We start from the raw sequence: 19,048 nt of genomic DNA on the forward strand, positions 1-19,048 counted from the left end.
AAAATAAATAAATAAATAGCCTTGAAAAAATAAAATCAGAAGTCTTATTAATCATTAAAACTTTAACCAGAATTATTACAGTAGCACCAGATTTTAACATTGCTATAACTAGTTTTTAATGTTGCTATAATGTACTTAAGATACCTATTATAATGCCTTGTAAATAGTTTCTTCCAGTTGGATGTTGATAAAGATGTCATGTGCAGGAGGAATTAAACAGAATTTATGGTTCATGTAATCAACCATTTATAAATGTTAACAAATATATATTACCATTGGGGCACCTAGGTAGCTCAGTCAGATAAACGTCTGACGTTAGCTCAGGTCATGATCTCAGGGTCCTGCGATCAAGCCCATTGTCTCAGGAAGGAGTCTGCTTATACCTCTGCCGGGCCCTACCCCCAGCTTATGCTCTCTCTGCCTCTCTCTCTCCCAAATAAATAAATAAAATCGTTCAATATATATATATATATTTTTATGTATATATGAAATCATTTTTCCTTTTCCAGAGATTTTATATATTTGAGAGAGAGTGTGTGTGAACATGAGTGGGGTTGGGAGAGCAGAGGGAGAGGAAGAAGCAGATTCCCCACTGAGCAGATAGCCACATGTGGGGAGTTGATTCCAGAACCCTGAGATCATGACCTGAGCCAAAAGTAGACATTAAACTGAGCCACCCAGGCACCCCGAGGCAATTTTTCTTAAAATGGAAAGTTCTGAAATCATCCACTGTTTACAGTCCTACTCATAGCAGCATCATTTTCCAGAGGCAAGTACTTAAATATTTTTTAAGCAAAAGGCTTTTAAAAGGCTAAAAGCATTTTACTAATTAGGAGTTTCCCTTACACCATAGATGTTATTATTTCTTCTAATAGAGTTTCTTGTTGCAAATTAGTATTTTGGATTATATACTCTGTACTTTACTATATTTGAAATATCTACAATAAAATTTTAGATACAACATGAAAATACAGGAAATCAACAGTTAGTAATTCCTAAGGGATGTGGGGTAGAGGGAGGAATATGGCCAATTAGTGGATATTCTAAAGATAAGAATAAGTCACAGAAATGGATAATAGTAGGAATATAGTGACCAAATGAATATATAAAATTGTAGGAGACTTGATTGCTGACTAGTTGAGTGGCCTGGTAGAACACCATCCAAAAGGGTTAAAATTTTTGTTTTGACACCTAGTGAAAGGAAGTTGTTCCATGGTTCTTGATCTGGTCAGTTCCAAACAAAATGAAAACTTCTTGTACTTTTGTGGATGCTAATATAAAACTGAAGAGGAGAGAGACTGTAAATTCAGCCTATGAATAAAAGTCTGTAACTCTTGACCTTGTTAAATTATCAAAGAATTGACTAGGAATCAGTGAACCTACATTACAGAATGAAAATGTATTCTGTTTATTATTATCTTAAATATAACCGTATGTATATCATATACTATGCCATGTAATGGATTTTTTTGTTAATTACCAATTCATTGTCAGCTCATATTCTAGGAAAACACTTCAGCCAGATGTAGCTATGATAAACATTACATTTTGGTTTGATCCACGTTAGTCTTTTAAGTTTTGTTGATCAAAATGAAACTCATGCTGACTGCTTTTCTGCCCATGTTACATAAATAAAAAGACTATTTTCGGAGTACAAATGATTTTGTTTTGCATTTTACTGTCTTCTGGATGCCTGCTGTCATTTTTACTCTAAGAAAGAATAGCTACTGTGGGTGAATTAAACTTAATTAATGAGCACTACTACTTAACTCCCAACAAAAGTTTATTTAGTTCTCACAGCCATTCTTTAAGTAGTTGTTATCTTCATTTTACAGATGCCCAAAAAATAGATTCTAAGGGGGCAAGTTGCTCTGCCTACTCTGGTCTCTCACTTAAATATTTTACATTGTTCTCAGAGCTGGATAATTTTTAATATTGAAAATCAAGTGCTTTTAAAAAAGAGAAATCTTTTCCTTTCAAGGATTTACTAATTTACTGCTTTTTTTCATGCCCAGTTTTATGGTTACATTAATGTGTGCTATGAATAAAATGACTGAACAAGACAGATAATCCAAATCTCCAGAAAGTTTCGTAAGAATGTTGTGATCCCTCCATAGCTAAGTTCACTGAAGAAAAATAAAGTAGCATTTGTATACTTCCAAGGTGGTGTATGTTTTATAAAGCAGGGGGACCTGAGTGGAGCAATTGGTTAAGCATCTGAATCTTGGTTTCAGCTCCGGTCATGATCTGAGGGTCATGAGATCGAACTTCATGTCCAGCTCTACACTCAGCACACAGTACTCTTGAGATTCTCTCCCTCTCCCTTTCCCTTTGCCCCTAACGCTTGTGTGCACTTGCTCTCTCTCTCTCTAAAATAAATAAATAAATCTTTTTTAAAAAGGCAAATATAAGATGCTTTTTAAAAGTATTTATTTTCCTTGGAATAAAAATAAAGATTGCATCATGCCTGGTTTTTCTTACAAGTGAGTATTATTAGGAGTGCATGGTTACCATTATGCTCTTTGAGAGTCAGGACACTTCGAGGACAATAATGTTTAAATTGTTGTGGGATGTTTATAGACGAATTTTTTTTTAGCAGTTTCAGGAAATACAATCTTTAGTTCTTTTTATTTTTTCAAGGATTCAAGGATGTAAAATACAAAATACTCAAATACTATATGAGTCTGTTGTACCTTTTAAAATTTTTTATTATTTTTTTATTGTACCTTTTTTTTTTTTTAAGTTTTTTTTGTATTTACTTATTTTTGCAAGGGAGAGAGAGAGAGCATGCAAGCATGAGTGGGGTCGAGGGGTGGAGCAGGGCAGAGGGAGATACAGGCTCTTTGCTGAGCCGGGAGCCTGAAGCTGGACACATTCCCAGGACCCCGGGATCATGACCTGAGCCAAAGGCAGGCACTTAACCGGCTAAGCCACTAAGGTGCCCCACTATTATACCTATTTTAATTTTGCTTTTAATAATACAGTATTTCAGTGTCCAATGATCAACATCAATTTTATGGTGATAAAAATATGTGGAAGCACATACTAGAAGATAACAGTTTACTGGTACTAAAAATGTCCCATCATAACTTCTATTTCTTTGTTCCTCAGGTGTTGGTGTCTGTTCAGTCCCTTATATTAGTAGCTGAGCCTTATTTTAATGAACCAGGATATGAACGGTCTAGAGGCACTCCCAGTGGCACACAGAGTTCTCGAGAATATGATGGAAACATTAGACAAGCAACGGTTAAGTGGGCAATGCTAGAACAAATCAGAAACCCTTCACCATGCTTTAAAGAGGTATGTTCAGTAAAATTAATGAAATACTTCATTAACATTACTGTACCTGCCTTTATATTTGGGCAGTTTGTAGTATACTAAACTTTAGTTTTTAATCATAACAGATGAGTAATAATATAATAGAGGTGATTTTTAAAACCACCTACTTCCTAAAAGGCATCAGACTCTGTTTTGGGACAATTTTTTAGTTTCTTATTTTTAATAGTTACCATTCTACTCATGAACTGTATTATTACAGTAGTCCTCATAAAAATATTTTTTATTGGAGATCAAGGTACTTTCTAAAGTTGTCTTTCAAATAGAAGGTTTTCTCCTATACTAATATCCATGTGTGAATACTGAAGAGAAGACATTTCTTTCCTTTAGGAAAAAGTTGGACTTTCTGAAACCTGTCTTGATATTCACAAATGCATTTATTTTACCACATCCTGAAAAGTGACTATTCTTGGGGTTAGTTGTCTCTCCATAATCTTTCTAAAATATGATTATATTCTTTTATTTGTTTTTAAAGATTTTCTTTGTCAAAGAGGGAGAGAGAAAGAGAGAGCATGCCCACAGGCAGGCAGAGCGGCAGGCAGAGGGAGAAGCAGGCTCCCCGCTGAGCAAGGAGCCTGATGTGGGACTCGATCCTAGGACCCTGGGATTATGACCTGAGCTGAAGGCAGATGCTTAATGGGCTGGGCCACCCAGGTGTCCCAAGCTTGGGTTACTTATATTAAGTTATCAATTTTGTACCCATATCGAATGTCAGCTGTTACTAGCTACTGCCCTAAGGTACTCAGAACTTAAAGGATAAAGGAAGCTCAGTTCCTGCCTTTGAAAAACATATATTCCTCCTCTTGTATCATGAATTTTTTCTGTGCGCTTAAGGCTCAAACAGTGAATCCAGATATATAAACTACTAGACAGGTCCACTTAATTTTACAAAAGTCATCTTAACACTAAAACTGAACTCTTGATTCTTCCTTTGTTCACTCCCTTAGTAAAAGCACCATCATCTCAGCCCCAAACCTTTACCACCTGTGACTTGATTCTTTTTCTAAAAGAACATATTCAGTCTAATGACAAATCCTGTTGGGCTCCACCCTTCAAAACATAATGAAAATTTGGTGGTTAAAACTACATCTTTGCCATGACCAGCCCGTTCCAAGCCACCATTACCTCTTGTTGGATATGTGAAGTGGTTTCCTCACCAGTCCTGCTGCTTCCACTCTTGTCCCTCTCCAGAGATTCTCTACACATAATCTCATCATCTCACTCCTTTGATTCCCAGTATATGATGAAGAAAACCCAGAGTCCTTCCCTCGGCCTACAAAAGCCCTACAGAGTCTGTCCCCTTTCTTCCTATTCTTCAGCATATCTAGGAATTTAAAGGCTTTTGCTCCCAATGTGAGGATGTGCAGCACCTGGAATTCGGACGCACTTCTGATGGGGATACACATCAGTATAGCCGCTTCAGAAAACTCTTCAGCAGGATCTGATCAGCTGAATATACGCTGAATGATTAGCAGTTCCACTACTTGGTCTGTGCTTCATAGAAATTGGGTATAGAGAATGTTCATAACATTCTTCGTAACTGTCAGAAACTGGAAACAGTTCACTTGTCCATCAACAAAAAGAATGGACAAATTATGGAGTATTCATAAAATGGAATAGAACAACATAAATGAATGAACTGTGCACGTTAATGTGAACAAATACCATACACTCTAGAGCACAAGAAGGCAGGCAGAAACGAGTACATCTCATGACTCCTTTTATAAAAAGCTCAGAAATGAGTAAAACTAACATGCTTAAAGAAGTCAGGATAGGGGCGTCAGTTAAGCTTCCAGCTCTTGGTTTCAACTCAGGTCATGAGATCGAACCCTGCGTGAGACTGAGCCCTGTGTCTGGTCCGCCCTCCACAGGGAATCTACTTGTGATTCTCTCTCTCCTTCTCCCTGTGCCCCTCCCCATCGTGTGCGTGCACTCATGCACTCTCTCTCTAACTCAAATAAATAAATCTTGTTCTAAAAAAAGAAGTCAGGACAGTGTATACCTGTGTATGAGGGTTATTAACGGTGAGAGGTAGCACAAAGGGGACTTCTGGCATGTTTGATGATGTTCTGTTTCTCGTCTGAGTAGAGATTACATTGGTGTGCACTTGGCAAAAATGCATTCAGTTGTATGTGTGATTTGTGTACTTGTATATGTTAAATTTCACTTTTAAAATGTATTGAAATAACGTGTAAGGATTTATACTCAGTTAATGTATAAGTTGTTGGTTCACACATAAAAATTATTTTCTGCAAGAAAAATAAACTATTAATACAAGGAACTCAGAGTGGGGAGGATGACTTTTTACAAAAAGCAAGTAAGTATAATTTGAAACGGTCTTTCTCATCCTTTAGAACCTAGCTCACATTAAAGGGGGCACCCCTGTCCATAAATGCTTTCCTGATTTTCCCAATTAGATGTGACTCTTTGAATTCCATGGGGGTTTTTTGTCTTGTTTTTGCTTTTGCTTTTTGTTTTTTTTTTTTTTATTTCATTTCATTTCACTTTGCTTCCAGTATAGTTAGCACACCATTTTACTAGTTTTGGGTGTACAGTATAGTGATCCAGCAATTCCACACATTTTCCCGGTGCGTTCACCTCTGGTTCTGTGGTTGTCACAGTTCTTTCTGTCAGGCTGTGTCTGTCTTTTGTGTCCCTGTAGGCATCAAATGCAGTAATTGTAAAATGTAATAGGATCTTGGGGCGCCTGGGTGGCTCAGTGGGTTAAGCCGCTGCCTTCGGCTCAGGTCATGATCTCAGGGTACTGGGATCGAGTCCCACATCGGGCTCTCTGCTCAGCGGGGAGCCTGCTTCCCTCTCTCTCTGCCTGCCTCTCCGTCTACTTGTGATCTCTCTCTGTCAAATAAATAAATAAAATCTTTAAAAAAAAATGTAATAGGATCTTATTGGAGTTTTACATCCATTCCCACGTTTTCCTAATAATACTTTCTAGGTATTATTGCCTTTTCTGTAGGGAGGATAAGCCCATTGAAATAGTGACTCACCCAAAATACAGAATACTTTTTTTTTTTTTTTTTTTTTTTTTGGGAAGATTGTATTTCTTTAGGGATACCTGAATGGCTCACTTGGTTGGGCATCTGCCTTTGGCTCAGGTCATGATCCCAGGGTGCTGGGATTGAATCCCACATTGGGCTCCTTGCTCAGTGGGGAGCCTGCTTCTCCCTCTGCCTGCCACTCCCTCTCTCCCTCCCTTTCTTTGTCTCTCTGACAGATAAATGGATAAAATCTTTAAAAAAAAAAAGAAGACAGAGAGAGCACGAGCAGGAGAAAGGGTAGAGGAAAAGGGAGAAGCAGACTCCCACTGAGCAGGGAGCCCATGTGGGGCTCAATCCCAGCACCCTGGGATCATGACCTGAGCCGAAGGCAGATGCTTAACCCACTGGGCCACCCATGCGCCCCCAGAATAGTATTTTTTTAATTGATACAATGTTTCCAAATTGATCTAAATTTCTAAGTTAAATTTGTTAGAAGTAGACTCCTACTGCTTATACAGGAAGAAATTCTAATTTTTCAAAGACAATTATTATTAAAATTATTAGATTTTAAATTTTAAAAATTAAATTTTTAAAAATTCCATATGCCAACCACAATTATTGTAAGGATTAACTTTGGGGCACCTGGGTGGCTGGCTCAGTCAGTAAAGTGTCCAACTCTTGGTTTCAGACTCGGTTGTGAGATGGAGCCCCTACATGGGGCTTAGCGCTGGGAGTGGAGCCTGCTTCAGATTCTCCCTGTTCCTTTCCCTCTGCCCCTCCCTTCAGGAATGCCCGCTTACATGGCGTGCTCACTGGCTCTCTCAAATAAATAAACAAGCAAGCAAGGAAAGTTAACTTGATAAACTATAATCTTAACCAGAAATTAACCAGAAGATAAAATTAAGAAAGTAATAATAATGCCTATTTTTAGGGCTCTGTTCTGATTTCTGTATCAATATCTTTGACATTTGGAATAACTTTAGTTATTTAGGTATTTGTAGAGTTCTCTTTTAAAGGTAGAAAATTGGACAGTGTTTCTGTTGTCAGTGCTCTCCTAATTATTTTCTTCTGGTTATCTATTTACAGTGCTCACCTTGTGAATGTATTGCAATATACATGTCTTTATTCTCTCTCGCAGGATTAACTATATGAATGTCTAGTTGCTATTGGGCATTATTTCTGGTGTAGGGCTGGGCATTTCAACACATGCCATCAGAAGTCATCAGCCGGATTCTTCCCTGTTAATGTAACATTCACTAATTGAGTTTTGTGGAGACAAAAACACTGCAGTTGTCTTTTAATTTTCATTTCTTTGTAATGCCACTTGTTTTGTCTTTTAAATTCTGACCTGAACACCTTTTGTTCCCTTGGTTGTTTTATTCTTAAGGTGATACACAAACACTTTTACTTGAAAAGAGTTGAGATCATGGCCCAGTGTGAGGAGTGGATCGCGGACATTCAGCAGTACAGCAGTGACAAGCGGGTAGGCAGAACTATGTCTCACCATGCCGCAGCTCTCAAGGTGAGTAAGCCTTCTGAACAGGGCCCTGTTGGCGACAGAGCTATAGTCACCAGATGGTAAGGCAATCTGAAAGATTCCAAAAAACAACACTTATTTTAAGGTCAGAGGCCTAAATTGCTACAAAAGTCTATAGAAAAGGTTCATTAATTTTGACAGTGAGTTGACACTTCCTAAAAAGGATGCTGACAGCGTGTGCTCTGTGAATTACTTTTTTTATTGTTTTCCCTTTTCTGTTTTGCAGTTTATTTTTCATTCTGCTCAAGGTCCCTGCTCCCAGTTCTCCATACCCGTGACCCTGGCTCCCCCTCTCTGCTCCCTCATCTCTCCCCTCCAGGCCTTTACTCTCATTTTCACCTGCTCTTGCTAGCTCACTGCCGTTCAGTTGCAGCTTAAATTTAGCTTTATGGAAACCTGCCCTGACTTAGATTACTTCAGTTTAAGCTTCTATAACACCCTATGTGTGTTAAAACACGCTCATTCGGGGTGTCTGCCTGGCTCAGCGGGAAGAGCATGTGATTCTTCATTTCAGGGTCGTGAATTCAAGCCTCACACTGGGGATAGAGTTTACTTCATAAAAAAAAAGAAAAAGTTAAAAACTTTATTTTTTAATAGTTAAAAAAAAAAAAAACGCTCATTGCACTGGTCTAAATGTTTGTCTTTTGGGGGCACCAGGGTGGCTTAGTCGGTTAAGCATTTGCCTTCGGCTCTGGTGGTGATCCCACAGTTCGGGGATGGAGCCCCTCGTCGGCCTCCCTGCTTGGTAGGGGGCCTGCTTCTCCCTCTCCCTCTACCCTCCACTCATGTTCTCTCTCGCTCTCGCTCTCTATCTCAAATAAACAAAATCTTAAAAAAAAAAAAAAGTGTTTGTCTTTTCTATCACAGTTTTCATTTGTAGACCACCGTAGTTCCTCTTCTCACACTCTTTAATTCTTTTTTTTTTTTTTAAAGATTTTATTTATTTATTTGACAGAGAGAGATCACAAGTAGATGGAGAGGCAGGCAGAGAGAGAGAGAGGGAAGCAGGATCTCCGCTGAGCAGAGAACCTGATGCGGGACTCGATCCCAGGACCCCGAGATCATGATCCTAGCCGAAGGCAGCAGCTTAACCCACTGAGCCACCCAGGCGCCCACTCTTTAATTCTTTTAGTGAATTTTTTTCTTCACCTTTCTAAGGGTTTATATACCAGAAGTCTTACGTTTTGGCCCTCAGAGCCATTTTACTCTCCTTTTCTCTCAGTTGTATCTATACCCTTAACTTTGGCGATTTACTCTTTCTCTCTCTTTTTTTTTTTTTTTTAAGGTTTTATTTATTTGACAGAGATCACAAGTAAGCAGAGGGGCCGGAAGCAGGCTCCCTGCTAAGTAGAGAGCACGATGTGGGGCTCGATCCCAGGACCTTGAGATCATGACCTGAGCCGAAGGCAAACACTTAACCCACTGAGCTACCCAGGCAGCCCCTCCTCTCCTTTTTAAGTGTAGTTGACCTAAAATTTTATTTTCATTTCAGGTGTACAACATAGCGATACCATATTTGTATGCCTTACGAGTGATCATGATAAGTCTACCTCTTTGCTTTAAAGGCACTCTTTTTTTAAATTTTTTATTTTTTAAAGATTTTATTTTTTTAAGCAATCTGCATACACAACATGGGGCTTGAATTCCTGATATCAGGAATTACATACTTTATCAACTGAGCCAGCCAGGTGCCCCAGGGCCATTTTTTTCTTTAAAAGCAACTTTTTCAACTACTGCCTGGTTTTTGCTTTCTCAAAATTACCTTTTTTTTTTTCCCCTAAAGATTTTATTTATTTATTTGACAGAGAGAGAAGCACAAGTAGGCAGAGCAGCAGGCAGAGGGAGAGGGAGAAGCAGGCTCTCCACTGAGTAGGGAGCCCCATGCGGGGCTCGATCCCAGGATACTGGGATCATGACCTGAGCCAAAGGCAGACACTTAACTAATTGAGCCAGCCAGGCTCCCCTTTCTCAAAATTATCTAATGGCATTTTTACTTGGATGCCCTGTCATTACTTAAAGTGAAGGTGTAAAATTAAAACTTCTCTTTCCTCCAATCAAGTTTTCCTTTCTTTTTTTTTTAATTGAGATATAGTTGACATAATGTGTACAACATGCTGACTTGATGCATTTTACATATTGTAATGAGATTACCATTGTAGCCATAGCATCTTTATCACATTGCATGATAATCAGTTTCTTTTTGTGGTCCAAACAGTTAACATCTAGACTGGTACCAAATTTGGTTATAATACAATATTGTTGTCTGTAATCACTGCTTGGCACATTAGGTCTCCAGGACCTATTTGTTGACTGGTTTCAATTTTGTATCCTTAAACAACATCTCTTCCTATTTTTCCACTCCTTTACCCCTGCTAGCCAGCATTTTACTCTCATTTTTGAGTTTATCTATTTAAATTTTGTTAATTTTAATTCCAGTGTAGTTAACATACCGTGTTATATTAGTTTCAGGTGTACAATACAGTGATTCAACAGTTCCGTTTGTTACTCAGTGCTCATCGTGATAAGTGTGCTCTTATCTCCTTCCCTTTTTTCACCCATCCCCACATCCACCTCCCCTCTGGTTACTGTTTATTCTCTGTAGTTAAGAGTCTCTTTTTGCTTTGTCTTTTTTTTTTTTTTTCCCATTGTTTGTTTTGTTTCTTAAATTACACATATCAGTGAACTCATATGGTATTTGTCTTTCTCTGGCTTATTTTGCTTAGCATTGTACTCTCTAGCTCTATCCCTTGTTGTGAATGGGAAGATTTCATCCTTTCTTGTGCCTGAATAATATATATATGTCACATCTTCTTTATCTACTCATCTATTGATGGACACTTCCCTGCCTCCGTAATTTGGCTCTTGGAAAATAATGCTGCAGTAAACATAAGGATTTGAGTTCACTGATATGTGTAATTTGAATTCAGTCATTTCATATTGGAGGGGTAAATACCCAGTGTGGGGTGATTATTGGATTATAGGGTAGTTCTGTTTTTAATTTCTTGAGGAACCTTCATACTGTTTTCCACAGTGGCAGCATCAGTTTGCATCCCCACAAACAGTGTGTGAGGGTTCCTTTTTCTCTACATCCTCACCGTAACACTTGTTATCTCTTTTTTTATTTTAGGCTTTCTGACAGATGTGAGGTGATACCTCATTGTGGTTTTGATTTAAATTTCCCTAACGTTGAGTGATGATGAACATCTTTTCATGTGTTTGTTGGCCATCTTTATCTGGAGAAATGTCTGTTCATGTCCTCTGCCCATTTTTTAATTGGATTATTTGTTTGGTGCTGGGTTATATATGCTCTTTATATATTTTGGATACTAATCCTTCATTGGATATGTCATTTGCAGATGTCTTCTCCCATTCGATAGGCTATCTTTTAGTTGTGTTGGTTGCTTCCTTTGCTGTGTGAAGGCTATTTGTTTGTTTGTTTTAGAGAGGGAGAGAATAAATCCTAAGCAGGCTCCATGCCCAGCCCAGACCGCAACACAGGGCTTGATCTCACAACCTTGAGGTCATGACCTGAACCAAAATCAAGAGTCAGACGTTGGGGCACCTGGGTGGCTCAGTGGGTTAAGCCTCTGCCTTCAGCTCAGGTCATGATCTCAGGGTCCTGGGATTGAGCCCTGCATCGGGCTCTCTGCTTGATGGGGAGTCTGCTTTTCCCTCTCTCTCTCTGCCTACCTCTCTGCCTACTTGTGATCTCTGTCAAATAAATAAATAAAATCTTTTAAAAAAAGAAAAAGTACTCAGTTTAAAAAAAAAAGTCAGATGTTTAATTGATTGAGCCACCCAATTGCCCCATATTTTTCATTTTAAATCACTTTCTCTGTCTTAAAATCTTCAGATACTATTCATCTCCTCCTTCATTTAGTATACTTGGTCAATACTAGGTCTTATCAGTGCTGCCTTCAGGGGAATGCTGCCTCCCCCCCTCCTCAATTTTTCTGTTCAGTTCCCACAGCTTAGTCTCTTTGACCACCTTCCTTGGACTTAGTTCTCCACTTCTAGGTCCTTCTGTAGTCCCTAACCAAGTTGATCTTCCCCAAACGTATGTTTAGATCTCTAGCTTTTAAACAAAATCTTAGGGTCGAAAGTCTACCCTTCTTTGGCTTTGTTGTGTCAGTGGTGTCTTGCTCATATCTCAAATTCTTTCACTCTGTTATTTCTGTGTTGCTCTGGCCTGGAAATTTCTATCCCTGAATCAGCTTCAGCCCAGATTTGTATCATTTCCGCTATATCTTTGCTGCTGAATGCTGCTTGAGAAAAGTATGTAGCTACTTAGCTTAATAATTCTACAGTACAGTCATAGGATCCCACCTTAGCTGAGCTCTTACAGTCATCAAGATTTTCTTTCTTCTTCCCTGGTTAGGGTTTTGTCCTGTTGTCCACAGTGGAAGGTAAATTGGGGCTGGAGAAATTAAGAGTTACCACTGTGTTAATATATTTTGAAACCTTACAAATGGCTACAAGTGTGTACTTGTTATTTTGTCTTAGACCTCTAACCCAAATTTAGGCTCTGTGAGTCAGAGATTTTGTATCTTCCTTTTTCCACTCATTGCTTTTATATTGTCATTGCTTTTATATATCTCATATATAAAAAGTGTTCTGTAAATCTTGGTTAAATTAATTTTCAAAGTTGGATATTGACAACAACAAATTTTCAAAGCCCTGATGCAATACTTAAGGTCATTTCTCTCCCAGTAGAAAATTATAAACCAAAACTTTATATAATCTCTCTGATTCTTCTTTTTCACTTGCTTAAATTAGAAAAAAATTAGGGGGCACCCAGTGGCTCAGTTGGTTAAATGTCCGACTCTTGATCTCAGGGTCATGAGTTTGAGCCCTGCATTGGGCTCCACACTGGGCATGGAGCCTACTTACACAAAAAAATTGGATGATAAAATTGTTCCTAAGGTTTTTTCTGAGCATTAAGTGCGACTGAGAGTGAAACATTTTGCGAATGTTCTACACAAGACCTGGTACCTGATCAAGACTTGTTTGCATTCAGTAAAATAATTGTGGGTTTATTTTAATTTATGGACTTTCTGTCAAAAAATATTTAGCCAGAGACAGGATGTATTATAAGTGAAGAGCTTACTCTCTTTAATTTAAAAGAGTATCTACCCTACATGAGTTCTTACAAATCATCAGTAATGCTGGGGGTGTGGGTAGGGTCAGTGCACATGCTACTTAGGGCTTTTCGGCAGCATCAGTTTTTTTGCCCATTTTGTTCACTGCTTCTTATAGTAGCTAACATAAGGAAGGTGTTCAATAAATATTTGTAGGCCTGGGGCACTTGGGTGGCTCAGTCATTAAGCATCTGCCTTCGGCTCAGGTCATGATCCCAGGGTCTGGGATCGAGCCCTGCATTGGGCTCCCTGCTCGGGGAATGGGGGGTGCTGCTTCTCCCTCTTCCACTCCCCCTACTTATGTTCCTCTGTCACTACCTCTCTGTCAAATCAATAAATAAAATCTTTTTTAAAAAAATGAATAAAAAGAAATATTTGTAGGCCTAACACTTTGGGTTTTGTTTTAAACTCAGTTCCTCCCTCATACGATGTTATGTTAGAATCAGGGTTTGTAATTCTTTTATCGCTCATTTTCCCCTGTGTAGCGTCACACTGCTCAGCTCCGGGAAGAGCTGCTAAAACTTCCCTGTCCCGAAGGCTTGGACCCTGACGCCGATGATGCCTCGGAGATGTGCAGTGCCGTCGCAGGTGCTGAGGAGACTCTGATGCACGATCAGGTCAAACCCAGCAGCAGTAAAGAACTCCCCAGTGACTTCAAATTATGAGCTGCATTGACATGGACTTCATAGACACAAAGGCTTTGAAGCACAAGCCAAATATGTCAATATTTGTATGTAAGAAACTAATTATGTAATAGTTATTGAAACTGAAACTATACTATGCCCTTAAGGAGATCCAGTTTAATTCAAGGTGATCTTTTATTTACCTGTACAAGAGTGTAAACTTTTTTGTGCTTTTATTTTTCAATTGTGAGAACCACTGATTGGTATGTTCAACAAATTCGTGTATACAAAGAAATGGATAAATCACTGATATATAAGGGAAACTACCTTAGGAAAGAATGTTTACTGAATGTTTATTTTATTTTTTTTTTTTACTGTAGAGTGAGGGGTTGTTAACAAAGAATATATATTGGTCATTCTTACAACTACTATTTAAAGTCAGCAACTTTTCACTGAATTTGATAGGTTTTATGTTTGGTCATATCTTCATGCTCATCTTTGATTTCTGAAGACCTCCTACATACACTTAAATAAAAGTTAAATGGACATACTCCCTCTTTTTTGATTTACTGGTACATTTTTTAAATGATAAATATGCCATAAAATGCATTATAGCTGGAGACTTGCACTTGTATGGATGAATTTATTACATTCAACGTATTTAATTTTATGCCTTCTAATTCTAAGATGCAGAAAAAATAAATGAACATGATTTTATTCTATGCCAACATTTGGGCCTGTGAATGTATCCGTTATTTGAATTTAAGTATATGAGAAGGAATGGTCAATTTGAAAAGTCACTCTAAACTGATTTTTTCCTAAAGGGCTCCTTTTTTCCTGGACTCTGGTTTTACTACTAAAGTCACGTGTATGTATGAAAACATTGAGGCTCTGTAGAGCAGAGAGGAGACCTCTCTGGTGCTGTTACAGTACATTCTGTACCTGCCATACAGGCTCATTTTCATGCAAATTCTTCTTAGAGCCAAATAAATAAAGAATTAGGTGTATTAGTATGTCTTGTTTCTAAAACAGTTTGCCATGGTGTGAAATGCTGTTTCTACAAAAATTTGGACACTTTCAAGACCTAAGCATGGGGAAGGAAAGGATATTTTTCTAACACCAATTATCACAAAAAGCTCAGGTGATTTTTGACAGTGTTTATATAAAATGAACTGGTTTTGGGAACCTTGAATCTTGAGCTGACCAGAAGGAGAAGCTGTGTTGTGAATAGTGAGCTGCTCTCTGAAGAAAAGGGGGAACTAGGGAGCATGGCAGTGTCTGATGTTCAAGATACATTCAAGGTTTATGGTACTATAAAAGGGGGGAAATGAAATGTTCTAACACATACTGTTAGGTGCGGAGGGTGGTAAGCTCCATACACCTAAGAATGACAAAACAGTCAATTTTTGAGAAAGAAGAGTCAATTATATGTCATACACACACATAGTTGCTTAAATCTAGCTACAAAATGATCAGCAATAAGAATAAAAGGACAGTTATCAGTCCTCTAGGCTTTTCCTTTTTTGTCTGTCAGGGTCCTGTCAGGGATGGAAGATAGAAGCTACTAACTATATCAAGTGTATTGCTTGCCTCCAACTTGGGATTCCCACCCCTCAAGTCCTATTTATTTATTTATTTGTTTGTTTGTTTGTTTGACATATATTATTTACTTCAGGGCTACAGGTCTGTGAATCATCAGTCTTACACAATTCACAGCTCTCACCATAGCCAATACCCTCCCCGGTGTCCATCACCCAGCCACCCATCCCTCCCCACCAACCCCCAAGCAACCCTCAGGGATTTTATTTTTAATCACTGAAGTAAATTTGGGTCATTTTCTCTAATTCACACCACTAGTCTTCAGAAAGTTTTATAAGAGGAAAGTAACAATACTAGTACCATAAGGTCCAATTCATGTTTTTAAAAAACCAAGACTTAGAGGCACCTGGGTGGCTTAGTTGGGTAAGTGTCTGCCTTCGGCTCAGGTCATGATCCCAGGGTCCTGGGACTGAGCCCCACATTGGTCTCTCTGCTCAGCAGGGAGCCTGCATCTCTCTCTCCCTCTGCCTGCCGCTCCCCTGCTTATGCTCTTGCTCTGTCAAATAAAATCTTAAAAAAAAAAAAAAAAAGACCTAAAAGTCTAGATTTGAGACATTACTTTAACATGGTTCCCTCTAGGATGCTGACTTGAGTACTCATTCTGGTAGTAGGTCCAGGTTCCAGCACTTGAGGGTTGGATGACAGACATGGAAATATGTTGTCGGTACAGTTGAGAAGTTCTCTGATAGAGTTTACAGGGTACTGTTGGGAACACTGGGGAGGAACACTTAGCTCAGGTAAAATGCTAATGGGCATTGAGGTTATGCGGTCAAGAAAGACCCTCGAGGAAGGTATTCTGAGTCTTGAAGGATGTGGAAGAAGTTAGCCAGGCAGAGGCAACTTGGTGACTCAGTTGCTTGTGTCTGACTCTTGATGTCTGTTTAGGTCATGATTTCAGGGTCATGAGATCAAGGCCTGTGTGGGTCTCTGCATTCAGCCCAGAGTCTGCTTGAGATCTCCCTCTGCCCCTCCCCCCACAATGTAAATAAATCTTAAAAAAAAAAAAAAAGAATTTAGCCAGGCAGAAAGAAGTTATTACAGACACAAGAGAGCAAGGGGGAAACTCAATAGCACATTGGATTGTAAGAGTACAATAGTTGATAGTCAAATGAAATGCAGGCTGTAATGTTAGATAGGAGGGCTTGGATCATGGAAGGCTGTCCTGTTAAGCTTTAACATCCTGTGGGTGATGATTAGGGGAGCAACCTGGTCATACTCTGTTTCAGGAAGATTCTACCGACGATGGGGAGGCAAGGAGATGAGTTAAGAGCCCACTAGTACCCGGGTGGTAGGTCATCAACTAGGACAAAGGTAGAGAAGAAGAGTTGGGAAATACCTATTTTTTGGTATAAGAACAACCAGCATGTTTACTGGCTGAGGTACCTAGGGCAGGAGATGGGGGTGTGGCAGGGAGATGGGGAGGGTAAGCATGAAGGCCTTGGAAAAGGCAGTAAAGACAATTGGTCTAGTGGTAAAACTACCAACTATGAAGTCTTTCGGTACAAATATAAACTGCTTAGATACCACTGTAGCGTTAAGGCTAATATTGTCAAAGCCCGACAAATGTAGAAAGTACTATAAAAGTTTTTGATGTCCTATAGTTTGGTTTATGCAGGGTGAGATGGGTGAGGGTGAGATGTTCTAGTTAGTGTGTCTTAAACTGGTGGAGAGTAAGGTTCTTGGTGTGCTTCCTTTCCATTAGAGAAGCACACTTTGTACAATACAATAAAAAGTTTGCATTTTGTCACACTGCTTCCTCTCACTTTCCGAACTTAGACCATTGCCGACTGGGAGCCATCTGGAGCATGACCTGAGCAGCCCTACGCTCAGCAGCTCAAGTGAGGCTGGGCCCCCGGCCAGGCAGTTCTCACTGGCCATTTATTCCTTAAACTAAAGCTGATGATCTGAGTAGACAAATGTCCACAGTAGCATTTTTTTTTTTTAACGAAGCAATGTGCACACCTAAAGTTAGTACTCTGGCATGACCTTGTGTAGGTGCTGGAATAATATTTTGCTGAAACATAAGCCTTGAGTCTTGGGAGGTGTGAGACTGGTTAGAAAGGCTCCAAGATGGAAACAGACCTGCCCACTGGGTCAGCTGAGACATGGGTACAAAGCCGGTTGCAGCCCTTGAGGGAGCAGGCAGCCGGGGTACCAGAGGACTGGCGCTTCGAGCCTGGCCCAAGTTGCTCCACGAATTCCTCCAGTCTTGGGCAAGGTGGTCAGGGCGTGGCAGGGCTTTGGGTTCATCTGGTTTCATAATACTATGAAGTTTAAAAAAAAAAAAAACATTTTTTTAAAGATTTACTTTAGAGACAGAGCATGAGCTGGGGGGAGGGACAGAGAGAGGAGAGAGAATCTCAAGGAGACTCCCCACTGAGCATGGAGCCTGATCCAGGGCTCGATCTCATGATCCTGAGATGATGACCTGCGCTGAAGTCAAGAATTGGATGCTTGACTGGCTGAGCCACGCAGGCATCTTTATCTTTGTAAAGATAAAACTTAATAATCACTTTTCTTTACATATTTTAACTGCAATTTTTTTCCTGTTGTTTTTTCCTTGGGTGTAATCTTTTGATCACCTCTTCATAGATCACAATCCTTATATTGTCTAACTATTAAATAGGAAAACAATTCATTATTCCAGCATGGTTAATTAATTTTGTTTTTTATTATTGATGGTAGGGATGCAGAACCCTAACCCTAACCTCACCACAGACATACACCCTGTTTATAGTATTCCAACAGGTTGGTGTCCCACCAACCCATAAATTCTATGTTTCATTATTCCTATTTAAAAAAAAAACAGGGCGCCTGAGTAGCTCAGTTAGGCACATGCCCTCGGCTCGGGTCATGATCCCAGAGTCCTGGGATTGAGCCCCACATTGGACTCTCTGCTCAGTGGGAAGTTTACTTCTCTCTCTCTGTCTCTCCCCCTCCTCCTGCTCGTGCTGTCTCTCATGCTCTCTCCCTCAAATAAAAAAAGGGGCGCCTGGGTGGCTCAGTCGGTTAAGCATCTGCTTTCAGCTCAGGTCATGATCTCAGGGTCCTGGGATTGAGCGCCACACCAGGCTCCCTGCTCATCAAGGAGTCTGCTGCTCCTTCTGCCCCTCCCCCTGCTCATGTTCTTTCTCTCAAGTAAATAAAATTAAAGAAAAAAAAAAAAGAAGAAAAGAAAGGAAAAGAAAAATGGGGCACCTGGGTGGCTCAGTTGGTTGGACGACTGACTCTTAGCTGCAGCTCAGGTCGTAATCAGGGTTATGAGACTGAACCCTACATGGGGCTCTGCACGAAGCATGGAGCCTGGGTAAGATTCTCTCTCCCTTTGCCCCTCTCACTCATGCTCTCTCACTCTTTCTCTCTCTCTAAAATAAATAATTTTTTTAAGAAAAGACCAGGTGGTTTTGTAATTCCTTCCTTCCTTTCATCTTTCCTTTCTTCCTTTTATTTATTTATTTATTTATTTATTTATTTATTTATTGGTTAATTAAGATATTTTAATCCTTTGGCTTATTTGAATTTTCTCTCTTATACTGGTTTAATTTTTAAATACTTTTTTATAAATGGTCTCCTTTCTTGTCAGTTTAAAAAAATGATTTGAGGCAGAAAAGGCTCAAAGTGTTGTATTTCTATGGACACAGTGATGAACAGATTGACTAGCCCTCCGCTCACGGTGCCCCAAGTCTGGGTGGAAGACAAGCTCTAAGCACGGAATTCGAGGTGATCAATGCCTAAAGAACTGCGGGCTCGGAGCACCTGGGTGGCTCAGTGGGTTAAGCATCTGCCTTCAGCACAGGTCATGATCTCGGGGTCCTGGGA

The 19,048-nt window shown here is 39.5% G+C and overlaps 1 protein-coding gene across 1 annotated transcript in view; it reads left to right on the forward strand.

Annotated features, from left to right (window-relative positions):
- The window catches only part of BIRC6 (baculoviral IAP repeat containing 6), a 237,681-nt gene extending 223,044 nt beyond the window's left edge, over positions 1-14,637 (forward strand). The window contains 3 exon segments of the mRNA XM_047746606.1: positions 3,112-3,300; positions 7,720-7,854; positions 13,493-14,637. Coding sequence (XP_047602562.1) covers positions 3,112-3,300; positions 7,720-7,854; positions 13,493-13,672 — 504 coding nt within the window. The 3' untranslated portion in view covers positions 13,673-14,637.
- The last annotated feature ends 4,411 nt before the right edge of the window (positions 14,638-19,048 follow it).

Source organism: Lutra lutra, chromosome 9 (assembly GCF_902655055.1).
Source record: "Lutra lutra chromosome 9, mLutLut1.2, whole genome shotgun sequence".
In the NCBI taxonomy this organism is placed as follows: domain Eukaryota; kingdom Metazoa; phylum Chordata; class Mammalia; order Carnivora; family Mustelidae; genus Lutra; species Lutra lutra.